General features: G+C 41.0%; 1 protein-coding gene across 3 annotated transcripts in view; it reads right to left on the bottom strand.

Moving 5' to 3' along the window:
- The window catches only part of cdk5rap2 (CDK5 regulatory subunit associated protein 2), an 82,478-nt gene extending 68,949 nt beyond the window's left edge, over positions 1-13,529 (bottom strand). For all 3 annotated transcript variants that reach the window (XM_041058215.1, XM_041058217.1, XM_041058216.1), the window contains exons 1-14: positions 13,372-13,529; positions 10,096-10,151; positions 8,838-8,899; positions 7,971-8,081; positions 7,375-7,451; positions 7,158-7,281; positions 6,612-6,790; positions 6,366-6,513; positions 6,130-6,183; positions 1,228-1,347; positions 1,005-1,124; positions 786-878; positions 348-566; positions 36-206 (exon numbers count right to left, since the gene is read on the bottom strand). In XM_041058215.1, coding sequence (XP_040914149.1) covers positions 36-206; positions 348-566; positions 786-878; positions 1,005-1,124; positions 1,228-1,347; positions 6,130-6,183; positions 6,366-6,513; positions 6,612-6,790; positions 7,158-7,281; positions 7,375-7,451; positions 7,971-8,081; positions 8,838-8,899; positions 10,096-10,151; positions 13,372-13,424 — 1,587 coding nt within the window. In that variant the 5' untranslated portion in view covers positions 13,425-13,529. The remainder of the gene's footprint in view (positions 1-35; positions 207-347; positions 567-785; positions 879-1,004; positions 1,125-1,227; positions 1,348-6,129; positions 6,184-6,365; positions 6,514-6,611; positions 6,791-7,157; positions 7,282-7,374; positions 7,452-7,970; positions 8,082-8,837; positions 8,900-10,095; positions 10,152-13,371) is intronic.
- Positions 13,530-15,359: the final 1,830 nt, after the last annotated feature.

The following is a 15,359-nucleotide window of genomic DNA, read 5'->3' as shown; positions in this document are numbered from 1 at the left end:
CTAGAATCTGTATATGTTTAATGTTGTTGTTTCACCTGTAGCTGCTGGTCTTTATCAGCTAGGGTGGACGTGAGCCGCTGGATGGTGACCTCATGGGCTTGTAGTTTCCTTTTGGTTTGATCCAGCAGCTCCTGGTACTGCTGCTCCAGAGCATTCTCCCTCTCCCCGATCTCACCGCTTAGCTTCTTCAGCTGATTGGTCATATCCTGGAGGGGGAAATGATAATAATACTGTCAGACAAAAGCTGATATTTGTAAGGGGACAGATAACTAAAAAGAGGTTTTAGAATGCCTAATGGCTTCAGTGGAAATATTCAGTAGCCAGCTTCTGTCCTCCTGCTGTCTTACATTGAGGGCTTTGTCTCCTTTCTTCTTCTGCTGTTGCATGTCCTCCAGTTCCACCTCCAGCTGGTCCTTTGCCTGCTGCAAGTCAGCCAACTCTTGCTCCTTCCTGTCCAGGGCTCGCTGTAGCTTTTGGGCTTCAAGCACCTTGGCATGGTGTTCCCCCTGGAGCTGGGCCAGCTCTGATTGCTTTGCCATTAATAGGTTTTGGTGTTCCTCTACTCCCTGGGGGAGACGTACAAAATGTGTTTATCTGTATTTATCTTTACAGAGAATGTAATTTGTATTTGTTGATAAGATGGAGATAAAATACTCCATTCTCTTTAATGTTTCTTTAACATTCGAACCGCTATGAACATACACAGAGTAAGGAGTTAGTGTTAACAATTACATTATTATACAGAGTCAAGGTTTGGTTCTCCATTAAAGAGATGCAGAACTTGCCTGGTATTTCTGCAGCTGGGCTTTATGTGCCGCCTCTCTTGCCTTGGCCAAAGCATCATCCCTGTCCTCAATCTCATGACACAGTTCTGCAATCTGTGCAATACAGAAAGGCAGACAGGTTGGTGTTAGAGCCTTGCATAATACATTCTTGTCACAGTGAACAACAGCTGTTACGATTCCCACAATAAATAAAATCTCTGATAATAGTATTAACCTTACCTCTTTTTCCTTTTCTCTGAGAACCTGAGTCAGCCCCTGGATTGTTTTGTCTCGCTTCAGAGAATTTTTCTTCTCTGAGTTGAGATCATTCTCCTTCTCCTCCACCTTCCCCGACAGGATCTGTATACATAAAATTAGAATCTTATAAAAAAAAGAAACTTCTCTGTGTAATTCAAAAATATTTAGCTAAATGTTTTTCATTTATTTAGTCGCCTCTGCGTACCTTGTTCTGATTCTGGGTATCCTCTAGTGTTTTTGTCAGGTTCTCATTGGTGCTTTTTGCCTGAGTGAGCTCTTCAATCAGTTGCTTATTGACGGACTCCAGTCGGCTAACCTCACTCTTCTTCTCAGCAAACCCAGAGAGCATAGAAACACAATAAAGGGAAATTTAATTAATACTAGCAAGTATTTTTAGCAACAAAGATGTGGTCTGTCACAGCCTAATACCAGTGCTACAGTGGTTGGCCAACTGGAATTACTGAAAGAACTACCTCCACTGTGACAGAGGTGTATTCATCATCAAATTCCTCTGTAAGATCGTGCAGAGACTTCCATTCTGCCTCTCTGTGTCTGCGCTTGGCTCGGGGGTTGAGGTGGCCAGTACTAAATCTCTTCAGGACAGGGATACGGCTCCCTGCAGGGGCAGAGACTTGTTGCCTGGAGATGCAGCGTAAAAGCTGGATCAAGTCAGAGATCACAGATGGTTGACTTGGGGAGCTGTGGAGCAGCGCTCTTGCCTGAACCTTTCCTTCTGGGTCACCAGTGGAACCACCACGTCTGGCAACAAACACCTTGGCCTCTCTTTGTTTTAGTTTGGGTGGGGGGTCTGAAGAAGTGTCTGAGGAAAAGTCTCGATTCAAGGACTGCAGGGATGTGGAGAGACCTTTGAATCCAGGTCTAGTCAGTATACCCTTACGTTGGACCAGTTCAAAGTACATGCTCTGTGAATGGTGGCGTTTGCCTCGGAGACCAAAGCTCTTCATAGAGCTGTCGAGACCTGCACCTGATCCAAGCCTGCTGCTCCTAAGGCTTGAGCGCCCAAGGAACATCCCTCTAGTAGCAATTATATCCAGACTCACACACCTTCTCATGCGGTTCTCCAAGTGACCACTTCCAATCTCCCCAAATGGCTGTCCTTCAGAGGCCAGCTGACATCCAGCCTCATCATCAGGACTGCCCACCTCACAGGACCTAGGTGGAGTCTTCTCCTCATCACTCTTGTTGTTGTTTTTGTTGTAGACGTGGATGATGCACTGGATCAGGTGTTCTTTCTCTGCCTGCAGCTTCTGGATCTGATTTTTGTGTTTATCCTGCACTTGGCTGATGTTAACATCACACTGTACCACCTTCTCCAACTGGAAAACACATTTCCCACAGAGGAACTCTCCACGACCATCGCGAGTCACCTCCCAGCCCAGTACATGGGATAAGATGACTTGTAGCTTCCTCTGTGCTGATGAGCTGAAGATCCAACGACACTGGCTACCCACCAGACGAACACCACATATACGACACGGTTCCCTCATGGCACCTTATATCTTCCAGACTTACCCACTTAAAACGGGTCCAAAAAGCCTCTCACTTAGATAAAAACTGTCCAGTAACCTAATCGTCAGCCTGCCAGCCATGGAAGAGACATCTATCATTTTCTCTCCCTGCATCTGTGAGAGAAGCACAGAGTGCAGAGCACTATAAGCCCTAAGCCTTCAATAATCCCTGCTCCCGCCTCTATTCCACTTTCCCCAACACATTCAATCAGATCAAATCCTCTAGGACTGCTGCAGTGATCTGTGTTATGGCCAGTGCCAGAAAATCTCTCGAAAACCTACTCCCAAATGCCCTGATGAGGACATTGGGTATGAAGGACTGCTCCGTACAGGTGTCTCTCCAAGGGACTGGTAGAGATCACAGCAGCAATAAATTCCATATAGATTCCATTTTACCTGGCAGCACATCTAAAAATCCGCTTTAGGGGAGGTGTTTTCCGGCCACCATTGCTGTCACACATCCCATTATGCTTCTGTCACTGACAGGCCATCAGAAGTCCTGTTGTGCCCAAAAGCACCCAAAGTAGACACACTTTCCCCAATTTTCAAAATCCTTTGCAAGACATATTATTGTGTTTACTCAGGTCTGACAAACAGTAACAGATTTTTCCCTGTCTGTTTTATTTAATAAAGAAGGGTGGCCATAAATAACTCCCAGAGGAACTGTCTCCAGACAGCATGGTAATCCAGTCTTAACACCGTGACCTGAGCCCAGGCGCCAAGTCCTGAGGAACCACGGACACTGCTCAACTAACAGCTTTCTACTCTGAACGAAAGCAGCACAGTACTTTCGCCAACAGCCTGCATAACACTTTTACAGTCATTTCCAAACTGCACTGCAAAACACGATTTGCATTTCTCAAGCTTTCTGAAGTGTCAAACTAAGTTATCTGAACACCATCCAAGAAACATTAAAATATATTAGGGGTGGTTAATCGGTCCAATTTCCTGATTCGATTACGATTATTGAGGTCTCGATTCGATTACGAGTCGATTGTTGAGGTACCACTTGACAACAGTAACCCAAGACACACCATAAGCGTAATGCACCATTAAAAAAAACAGTCAGCTGCTGAATTAATCCACTTCTCTTTTATTGAGAAACATCTCAAAGCACCTTGAGTATTTTGTAGTATAGCTGTTACTTCCAAATTAGTTTTTAACTCGTTTTAGATGTGTTTCACCAGGGATAATTTTGTTGTCAACTCGTGGAGAGTACGTTGATTCGGTGGAATGACAGGCTTCAGGCGGTTGTCTTTAGCCCACGCAGCCTCCTCTGGACGAAAGCGCGACGTGAGAGCCCTCATCCGTCCATCCGTTCTCTGTACCGCTTCATCTGTTAGGGTCGCGGGGAGCTGGAGCCTATCCCAGCTGACTACGGGCGAGAGGCGGGGTTCACGCTGGAGTGGTCGCCAGTCAATCGCAGGGCCGACACGCAGAGACAGAACGACACACGCACCAAGGAGCAATGCGAACTCCGCGCAGAAGAGCTCAGACAGGGTTTCGAACCTGAAGCAACCGATCACCAATGGCCACGCTTCACTGTTGTGTGCCGTTATGTACCGTTTCGTCACGTTACAACAAAGAAGTCAGCTTTCATGCATTCCCCGTTAACGCTGCGGAAAAAAAAACTCTCTGTATCATTGTCATCATTACCTTAGCTTTGGGTTTTTACTGACTTCAAATGAAAATGCACCAGATCAAACACCTGATGCACGGACAATTTTGATCGCGGCCATTGGTGAGCGGTTGCGATACTTGTCTCTAGTTTTCTGAACCAATACATTACAACACAAACCAAAACAAACAAACAACTATTCGGTAATCCCGCCTCTGACAATCTCGATCTTTGGAAATTTAATAATTGACTCATAATCGTCCATAATATAATCGCGATTAATCAATAATCAAATTTTTTCACCACCCCTAAAATATATCAGCCCATTCAACAGAGTTCACATTAACTGTTCAGCCTGTGTTATAATATTCATGCATCAAACTTACAAAATGTAAAACCATATAGCTAGTATAAAGCATAAAGACAGACATACATGAATTATTTTAAAATACTCCATGGCAAACTGTTATTTAAAGGATTGTGGGATAATGAGAGATTACTCTATATGATACAAACATCAATTTAATGTCAGACAAAACAAGTGATGATCATTGAGAATCAGTATAGGAAACAGTAGCTATTACATGGATGTAACAATCAATCCTGACAGCTCAAAACTCCCTCCTTTCCAAAGTAGTAATAATGTGAGCTTCCTATTGTGAGACTAGTGCTATGCGATAATACGATATATATTGTTAAACGATAGAAAAATGTCTATCGAACGATACAATCCTCTATCGTTTTTATCGTAATTTTAACGTGTATGGGCTGTAATTGCTCAGATAATGTAACTGCAGCTGCGTTGCCGCTTTCGGCAGCATTTTACGACACGAACTCCTTTACGGCTGACTGTTGACCATGCGGGCTGACTGCTCACTGTTTTCCATTTGCATGAGAGCTAGTTATGGATTCCGCTAGTGGTAGCATGGTCGTAGAGACGGAGTGCACAACAAACGTCGAACCAACAGCGGAGGAATTGGTCCCCATACGAGGGAAACGCTGTTTGGTTTTGGTTTGGATATAAAAAGACAGACATCGACCAAAACAAGGTTTTTTATTGCAGTACTTGACAACTGAATACTGTATCTGAGTGGGTCTGTTACTGTACTTTATTTCTTTGCACTTTATTGCATTACTTGAAAACTGATTGCACCATCAGATATTTCTGAAAGGTATTTGTTCATTTAATATATTATATTTTAATTTATTTTATTATAGTTTTTTTAATTGACCAGTAAGAAAACAGTAACAAAAAGACTTCATTGTTTCAATCTTTAAAACTGTTCAATAAAAGAAAAGGAGAAAAGATAAGATAAATTTGCATTCTTGTGTGGATATATATAATTTTAAGAAGAAATTCTATATCGGGATATATATCGTTATCGGGATATAAAATTACTTATATCGGGATATAATTTTTTTCCCATATCGCATAGCACTATGTGAGACCAATGTTAGACAAACCATTCAATCCCCAAGATTACGTCAAGAAAGCAGGAGCACCCTGCCTCATAACTGAAGCATGGAACAAAAATAAAACTGCACCAGGAGGTACAACAAGTAAAAAAGCAAGTCATTAAACCTGCCAAAGTACATTTCCTGAGGGCCAAGAGAACACCACACACAATCCTCTAAAGTCAACAGAACCTGCTCTGTCACAGCAAGAATGTGGCCTATGTTTATTTTTTTGATCTGTGAATCTTTGGGTTTGAAAGACTTCACACATTAATGCACATTTGAATGAGGTAGCTTTTGGTTTGAGGCAAAAATGGCATAAAAATGACTGACATAAAAAAATCTTTGAGTGGGAAATACTATAACAACAGCCAAAGATCTTGGAATGGACTGGTGGAAAAAAGCCAAAAAGATAGAGTCTGAATGGTCAGCGAGAACTCAGTGTCATTGTGCAGTGGTCATTTGATGGCACAAGACATAATCAAAATATTTAAACAACACCAACCTGATGGTCTGGTTGCCTTTTGTCCCTCTCATTATGTAGCTCGTCCCTCAGCGCCTGAAAAGAGACAGCCAAAGGTCACTCAGATGTCTTTTCATTTTTAAAGCAGTGCTGAATCTGTGTTTAAATTATATAGTGACTAGAGGTGGCAATAAAATATTTGTTTCTGAATAGGCTGTATATACTCTCAAAACATGGCAACAAAAGTAAAATATCAAAGCACAGTATGAACGTCGTACCTCAAGTTCCTGATCTTTCTTGGTGATAAGATCAGACAGCTGTTTAACACAGTCAGCTGAAGGTGTATCTGTCTGTTGGTCTGCACTTTTCTTTTGATGGATCAAAGCTTCCTGGTTCTTTAAAGTGATCTTGAGCTGCTCAATAATACTGGTGCAAGCAAAAAAAGCAAAGATTGGAAACACTTAGTTCTCAATACTGTAAAAAGAAAACATAAATGTGTCTGTGCTTATCTCTTGTGTCCCTACTTGTCTTTCTCCTGTAGGACCTGCTGTAGGTCGTGGTCTGGGCTTGGGACAGGGACAGACGTGAAGGTGCTTGGCAGACCCAGGGCTTGGAGCTGCTTCTCCATGTTAATGTTCTTACGCTTTTCCTGCTCAGCAATGGCTGCCATCTTCTCGACCTCTTCCTCTGCTGTTCGCAGACACTGACATGGGGTAAAAACATAGAGTGTTTTACTGTTTTGCATACTGGATTCCAGGTTGGGCAAATGCTTCTTCTGCAGATTATATTTGCCAACAAAAGTGAATATAAGACTAAGGAGAGGTGTTAATTTAAGGGGAAAAAAGTAAGTGAAACTAACAATGGACACAATTTATTTAATATGACCGGTTAAACAAGGTGAAGACAAGGAACTGGTATAGCAAGATTTTTGAGCGCAAAGACAGCATTTTACTAGTATTAAACAACAAATTACTGCTCTCAGGGAGAATAGTAAAGCAATATATTACTTGTGGCTACTAGTAACACAAACTGTTGTGTTCAATAGTTTGAAATAATTTTTTTTGACTCACCTGTTCTAGGTCTGCTATCCTCTTAGCGAATGTGTCTCGAAGTGCTTCCATCTCTCTCTGAGCTTGCTCTCTCACACGCTGGGGTTCTCCTGATTCTCGACCAGCCAGACTCTCCAACGCTTTCCTAAAAAGAGAGATTAGGTTAGTGTTCATATACATCTGTGGGATGCACTAGGATTCTACGGTATCTGTGAACTGTATTGGGAAGCATACTTACGATGCAGACACAAGTAGCTCCTGTTTCTCTGCCAGCTCCCTCTTCATAGATTCCAACTCCACCTTCAGCTCAATGTTCTATAAACAGACAGCATTCAGTCCATTATAGCGCAAATCGCACATCTGGAATCATCACTAGAAACACTGGCACAAACAGTGAAAAACATATTACAGAGATTCCTAGAAATCAATCTACCTGAGAGTTGCACTGTTAATAAGACAAATTAAATCAAAGCTTATCTTGGAGCGTGTATATAAAGACAACATTCTTACATGACATTTCACTTCTCAAATTCACTGGAAAAAAAGAGAAGATAAGAAACACAAGTGGCCCTAATGAGACTAGGAGATTCCAATGGGCTTACATCTCACTTCAAAAAAGCAACAACAATGAAAAGGCAAGATGGTTGTTCTAAGACCATAAAAAATGAGATTTTGGTTGAACAAAACCCAGCTGTTGTTGTGGCTGAAGCTGTGTGATCTCATTTAATCCCAGTAGGAACCACTGAGTCACATGCAACATGTGGCACTGAGGGGCAGCATATATGCATGACAAAGACACAGAGGCTTGTTTGCATATTAAAGTAAATACAACACCGTTTTGAATATATCCTCAGTGGAGTCGTCACATTTCTGCTGCATGCGCTCCTCCATGAAGTAAATGCGCAGCTTCAGGTTAAAATTCTCTTTCTTCAGAGCTGTGATTTGCTGCAGATGAAAAACATTTTATTATACACAAAAATAACTGAACAAGTAACATTTTTGTTGAAAAATGTTAAATCAGAATCAGAATTTCTTTTACTTATGTGAAATGATAATGAAACAAGGTTAAGACAAATAATTTGGGTCAAACAAAAACATCAGTTAAGCACTTTATCTAGGGGAAAAGCAGGATGACATGTTTACATGGCAGAAAAGGACAGTGTGTATGGTTATTGTTCAAATGAAGGGAGGCCTTCATGCTTGTATGTGTGTCTGAGTGTTTATGTGTGTGAAGTAGACTGTGCATCATTGTGCTCCAGGCTCAGAACAGCATACATCTGGTAATGGGGGTTGGGGATGACTGTCAAAGGGAGGAGGTAGAAGTCTAGACCCCTCCGTAAAACCTCTAATCATGCAGCCAGCCAGGCAGAAGAAGCCAAAAATCTGAGCATGCATTCCACTCAAATGCTGAAATATAGGCTTTAGCCCACCTCAGTCCTCCTCCTACAAACACACTTCATCACTTAATCTCCATAAATGGTCAGCACAGCTAGGTTTTAGTCAGACTGAAGATCAGGTTTAATAAATCATAATACCCTGTTTGTTGTGGTGGGGTAAAGTTGACAGCATGACCTCATACTGACAAGCTCAGTGTTTCAATGTATTGCATTCACATAAATTAACAAACCACAATAAGAAGTCACTATCATTAATTTACCTATATGTTATATATAAAATATAACCTTGATACAAATCACTCACATTCTCATAGTCCTTCATGGTGAGAGCTTTGATGGGTGACATCTTGTCAGGGAAGGATGGAGCTGTAAAAAAACAAAGTATTACACTTTAACTCAATTGAGTCAAACCTACTGTACAATATAGTCTCTTTGACATAAAGAAACTTCTGTGCTTACAGGACCAACTCATACTCTCAGCTTTCCTCTGTCTGTTTATCTTAGAGAGATAAAGAGAAAGTAGTCTTGTTTTTCACCACAGAGGCAGCAGAGGTGAGGCAGCTTCTGGAGCACTGCCCTGTTTGGACCAGCTGAAAGCGGCCCACAGCTGATCATGTACCACTTGTCAACAACACATTTCGCAACAATAACTCCTGATTCATAGTTTGATGGCCTGACGGGAAAAGATACATCAACACTCATATTTGCAGTGTCAGTTGCTTGTTAATGTACATTTCATTTCTTTTATCAGCTATAAGGAAGAGACCGTCTTCCACTCTATATTACTATTAGGGCTGGGTATCATCTGAAATTCTTTGGTAGTAATGTCACTATGATACAAGTTTTGACATGGATACCAAAATAATACTTATTTTTTAACTGAGATCAAGATACATACTGAGCAGGACATTTTATAGTTGAAACATGAACTTGTCAGTGCTCTCTAATGGACAGAACTATGTAAAGGTGACACTTCTCAATAACCTCGAGCCCAGCTAGGCATTTCTGAACTGCAATTTCTTGTTACTGACTGGCCGACATACATGCCTGGGCAATTTATTGGTCTTGTTCTAATCATCATACAGAAAGTTTTGGGTTACTGTTATTAATGTTCTGTTCCTGGCTATCTTGGCTATGGTACTTTATCACATTGATCTAAAATTCTTAAATAATACAATTATGAAAGAATGTGCACAAGTTTTACATAACATAATACTGCTATTGTCAGTGTTTGCCTTGGTGTCTCTATGCCTTTATGCACACAGCTGACCTGACAGAAAGTCACAGATGCTGACCTATATCTATAAATTAGTTGTTTACTGGCTTATGTGTATTGGTCTAGCTCTGAGTAAAGTGTTGGCACACAACAAGAGCATGACAGTAAATTAGAAATAGGATTAGCTAATTAAGATCACCCAGCCAATCCCTCATCAAATCTTTGGAGACACAACTGTGGGAGGTAACAGCAACAATTCAGCAGCAGTATTAATTAATACACAGGGGAGACTTACACCTGAGCAAGAAAAAGAACAGAGAGTGAACAAAAGACAGTTTTACTGTACCTGTCATGCTGTCTGTAGAATAGTCTCCAGCATCTATGGAGTCTGGCAGTCTGCAGCTGGGGACAAAATCATTTTGTTAGCGATGCAGACTAGTCACTATGAATATTTACAATAGGGATTACTGTTACATTTCCGCCACATTCAGCATTCAACAAGACAAATCACATTTTTAAAAATCACAGAAACCAAAGCAAGCTCTGCTCTCTGTCCCAGCTGTACACATATACACCGATTATTATGGTTTTTGAAAAACACCAATGCCAGGACTTTATGCATTACTCACGCTGGCCAGTTCCACTGAGCCCTAAGGACGCTCCATAAATAGCTTAAGAATGACTCTCTGCTTCATTTACATCCACTCTGGCCTCCTTTCAGTGTGTGTGTACATGTCTAAGTGTGTGTGTGAGAGAGTGTGAGACCATGTGCCAGTGGCAGCCTAGCTCTCATGTTCACACAGACAGGAGGAGGGAAAAACAGACAAACCAGTGGATGGGGAGGGCTTTCATTGGTAGACAAGCAGAGTACTGTGGCTCTGATCAGCTAAGCATCACACAGTGCTGGGACAGTGGCGTCACTCACAGACAGGGTACAATGCAGCAAACATCAGCAAAACACATCTGGATCACAATGACACCAAAGGAAGAGAGGCTGCACTGGCACAACTCAAATTTATCACTTGCATGTAAACTAATACCAGATATTAAAAAGTGCAGATTTCTTCTGGCAAATATGTTTCATGAGAGAAATTACTTGCACAAACAACAACATGAACCATCTGAGTCCAAGCTCGTGTTCCTCAACTCTGACCTTTGTGTCTAATAATACATTGTCCTGCATTGAATAACTTCCTCCCATACCTCCCCTAGTAGTGGAAGCACAGAAGCTCTGCTGCTTCTCTCATATAGTTTAGTCCATAAGTATTTCGACAGCGACACAGTTTTCATAATTTCGCCTCTGTATACTCTGTACACCACCACAATGGATTTGAAACAAAGCCATCAAGATGTGATTGAAGTGCAGACATTCTGCTTGAATTCATGAAATTTAACAAAAATATTGCATTGTGTGAATTGCAATTGTTTTTCTGTCAAAAAAATTGTGAATGTGACTGTATTTCTAGACGAAGATTTACAGTTCCATATTTCTTTCTTTTTTATTTGTTTACATATTGACATGTTGGATATTCTTTGTATATAGGACCTGGGAGATTGATTTCCCTGGCTTCTTCTGACTCTGGGAACTCTGGGAATATCCCTGCTAGATTTACACTTTATTTATATCTCACAGGGTGTTGGACTGCAAAAGTAAACCATAATGAGACACCTCTTCCCCATCTCTGTTTTGCTTCAACAACCAGCATACTACAAGGTTAACCAACATGAACCAACATGTTATACTGGAGAATAGGAGATAGAAACTGAAAATACTTGTCCTTACTTATACTAGACCCCTTGTACTAGTAATCAGGTTTTTGATGCTGACCAACTCATCATGCTGTGATACAACATGAAACAATAAAACATGGAGAATATAAGCAGTAAGATCACAATAATCCTCCACAAAACGCTGAAGGTCGGTGAAAATGTGTTTACAATTATTGCATCACTGAGGTTTCACATGCCAAGAAACCCCTTCCTGTGTTAATGGAGAGGAAGCACTCTAAAACAAAAGCCATGATAAGAGTAAAAGCAACATCAACATGTGAAACAACTTCCATAGTAACGAAATGAAACTCTCATAAAGAATTGATGACATTAAAACACATCTTTGTCCGTGTTATTAATGCAGTCAGTGCTGCAGTTGTGATAACCCCGTCCAGCACACAGTGGAAACAATGTCAGAGCCTGTAAACAGTGACTTCCTCTTTTTTCTCACTGTGTTCAGCTGCTAGTGACAAATATGAAAGCAGCTCACAATGATCTCACAGTAATTAATCAGAAACAACAAGGGAAGCACCTCGCACTACATAACATTGCCATATTTTTTAAACTGATGGAGTGAAGTGAATCAGGTTTCAGAATTACAGAATAAGTAATTTACACCACGCATATCAGCTAACATCTTGGATTACTGAGGCACGCTTACCACCTGGATGACCGCTTTTACACAGAACACAGCTGGGCTGGGAGATTTAAAAGGAGACTAACAAGGGACATTACAGACTTAAACGCAGAAATACTATATAGCTAGTTTTTCAGTGAAGCAAACAGAGAAGCTATATTCATAGAGCTATATACAGCAAGAGCTATCTAGCAATAGCACTGTAGAGCGGAGCTAATATTGCATGGTTCACCTACCACAATCACACTCTTCTCTCATGTCATGGAGAGGACGCGGAAAAGAAAAACAAAACAAATATGACAAGTTAACTCCACATTTTGTGAAAAGAGTGCAGGGAGACGTCGCTGCTGGAGTTTGAAGCCCGCTGAAAAACTGGCTCTGATAATTTCCGCTTTCTTTCACTCTCTAAATGACAGGTCAACAAAGCCGACCTACCAACTGCGGCAATATCACAGCAACATCCAATGAGCTGAATATGATTTATAACGGTAATAACAAGTGGTAGTATGTGCATGACAGGCTTTATGTGCAAGTGGTGCTACAGCACGCCTTTGTGTGTCAGTGAACGAGGGTTCATTTTGCTTTGGGTTCCCCTGTTTCTTAATTTAGTATCCGTCTTTGGACCAAGCGTACCACAAAAACTAATCTCATCTTGTGGTAGAAATATTCGCAGATTTTGATAAGAGCATTTGTCATGTAAAAATAAAGACCATTATTTCTCATACAGTCAGTCATATGTTGCTACAAACATAAACCTCAAAACGAAGGTTAACAACTTACTGTTTGCTAATAGTTTGCTATATAAAGTGATTAGCGCGTGTTTAGTTTTTCCCGAATAAGTATCGAAAACGATACTGGATGCATATTACAACATAATGATAAATGTGATCATTATGATCCTCCAAATGTCAGAAAACCTAATGTTACTACAAAAAGGAGAATAAACAAGTAATTTCTTATTAAACTTAAGGTTATAAAAACTATACAAGAAGCTATATGTCGTTATTCAAGAGTGGTAGAGCTAAAGTATCTTAATTCAGTAACATTTTATATCTAAGGCACAACAGCTTGATAAGTTCTGTGTTGTTCCAGTTAATAGTCAGGGCCAATGCAGCGGTAACTAGTCATTGCTTTCGGATTAGTGAGTTAGCTGTAACGTACAGCAATGCTCCTACATGCTAGCGCTAGCTCGCTAGCTATCGTTGGTGGTTTTACCTTCCGTTGATGTCAACGGGGAGCGTCACGTCGTCCCCCACGACGGAGTCCATAACAGCGATTCACTTATTTTATGTTCTCGCCAGAAGACTATGACATTTTACCGACCACACGCAGAGTAAACTTCGAAAAGCGGGACGGAATTCAAAATAGTCCAGGCTACCGCCATCATGATATGGTAAACGTCACCACTGTGCACGTTGGAAACTGGTGCGGCCTTCAGGCAGTGTAGGAAATCTTTGAACCCACGACTGAAATCATGCAGTAGATGCCTTATTAAAGATGAAAATAACGATATGAAGTTACTGCAATACGGGCTCGGTGCTATGTTTATTTTAAGCCCCATATCATTATTTGTTTAAATATAATGCTCAAATTCAAGATCATTGCTCGCGACATTGATATAAATAATTTCCCAGGAACAGGAAAGGCAACATAAAAACTGGGTGGACACTGGGAGAAAGCGATTGGCCAAAACAAACACTTTGGGGTGGTTCAAAAAGGATCAAAAATAAGGACATTGTCCAATGCTTCTTTAGTTTCCAGTCATGTAGTAAGGTCACTGTAACTCATACCATGCTTTTAAGCACAAAAGTTACATATTTTTATCTATAAGGCCGAAGGATCCATATCTTCTTGACATATGAAGACTACTACGGTCTTCATAAATGCTGTCTTGCGTGTGTGTCTCTCTCATAAAGATGTTAAGCGCATACTTCAATATAATGTGTATGTGTGTGGTGAGTAAGAAGCTGGGTGTGTTGCATGGTGGCGCAGCATAATTAAGACTTGCGCCAGTGAATGAGTTAATTATAACATCTGGTGGAAATACAGTCTATAACGATGACTACAGCCTGGGCATGTTATCGTACATTTACCAAAGATCGGGAACGGCTTGGGAAACTTCCTTGGTGTAAAGGGCTGGCTCACCTGCACTCGAAATCAATCCAGACAACAACAGCGACATCATGTGGTGTAACTGTTAACTTCAGTGGTACTAAAGTAAGTGTTTTGTTGTCAGGCTTAAAAGCAGTGTGTTTCACCAGGGCGCTGGTCGGATTTAATGTAACTGATGTTAATCATATGATATGTGCTCTTCCCTTAGATGCAGTACATTCGTATTAGCATCTACCACACACAACACTGGTGTCTTAGGCAAGGACATCATAATGAGTTTCTGTGAAACACCCACCACTCCCCTTTCTCTTACAACTGGCTCATTCGGGGCTGGATCACCAGCCATGCAATGCAGACAGCTGCACCCGCCATCAGTTCACTGCATGTCACTTGGTTTTGATGATTTGATTAATTGCAAATTGTTTAGGGAATCTGCACCAATAAAGCAGAATATCAACTACGGTGGGTCATATATTATGAAGTAATTGTGTGGGCCTGTCGTGGTGAACAACCCTGTGTAAAAATCTGTTTTATTATTATTTATATATCACACAGGACATGTTCCTAATAAAGCTGTGTTCATTGAAGCATTTTTCCAGCATAACAGTGATGTGATGGTTGCACAATACTTAATGGAAATGTGGAGGTGACAGGGCACATACATACTGCAAATCTTTGGCCCAGGGTCCCCTAACAGGTTAATCTGGCTTTGGGCTCAACACATTTTCAATCTTCCACAAGGCAATCCTCCTCTTAACTATTCCACCTCTCTACAGTTTTCGAATTATACTGGGACATGAGCTTTGTGCTGGATCATGGAGGTCTATGCTTCTGTTGTGGCTGCTATAAATCTAGTGGAAATGGTGTTTATCTGTCAGCTAGTGGGAAAAGTTAAACCTGTCTGCAGTTTCACAAGCCAGCAACATTAAAATGCAGTGTAAAATGTGTTGCAAAACCACTGAGCATCATCACGACTCTGCATTTTGTATCAATGCAGCTGTCAACTGTATCTTTAGAAACACATTAGGCAGGTAGATCCTTGCATCTTTATTAATCTGCATTCATATCATCTTGTTAGTGTACAACCTGCT

Source organism: Toxotes jaculatrix, chromosome 16 (genome assembly GCF_017976425.1).
Source record: "Toxotes jaculatrix isolate fToxJac2 chromosome 16, fToxJac2.pri, whole genome shotgun sequence".
Classification (NCBI taxonomy): domain Eukaryota; kingdom Metazoa; phylum Chordata; class Actinopteri; family Toxotidae; genus Toxotes; species Toxotes jaculatrix.
The sequence above is the reverse complement of the archived record's forward strand: the minus strand, read 5'-3'. Positions and strand labels throughout refer to the sequence as shown.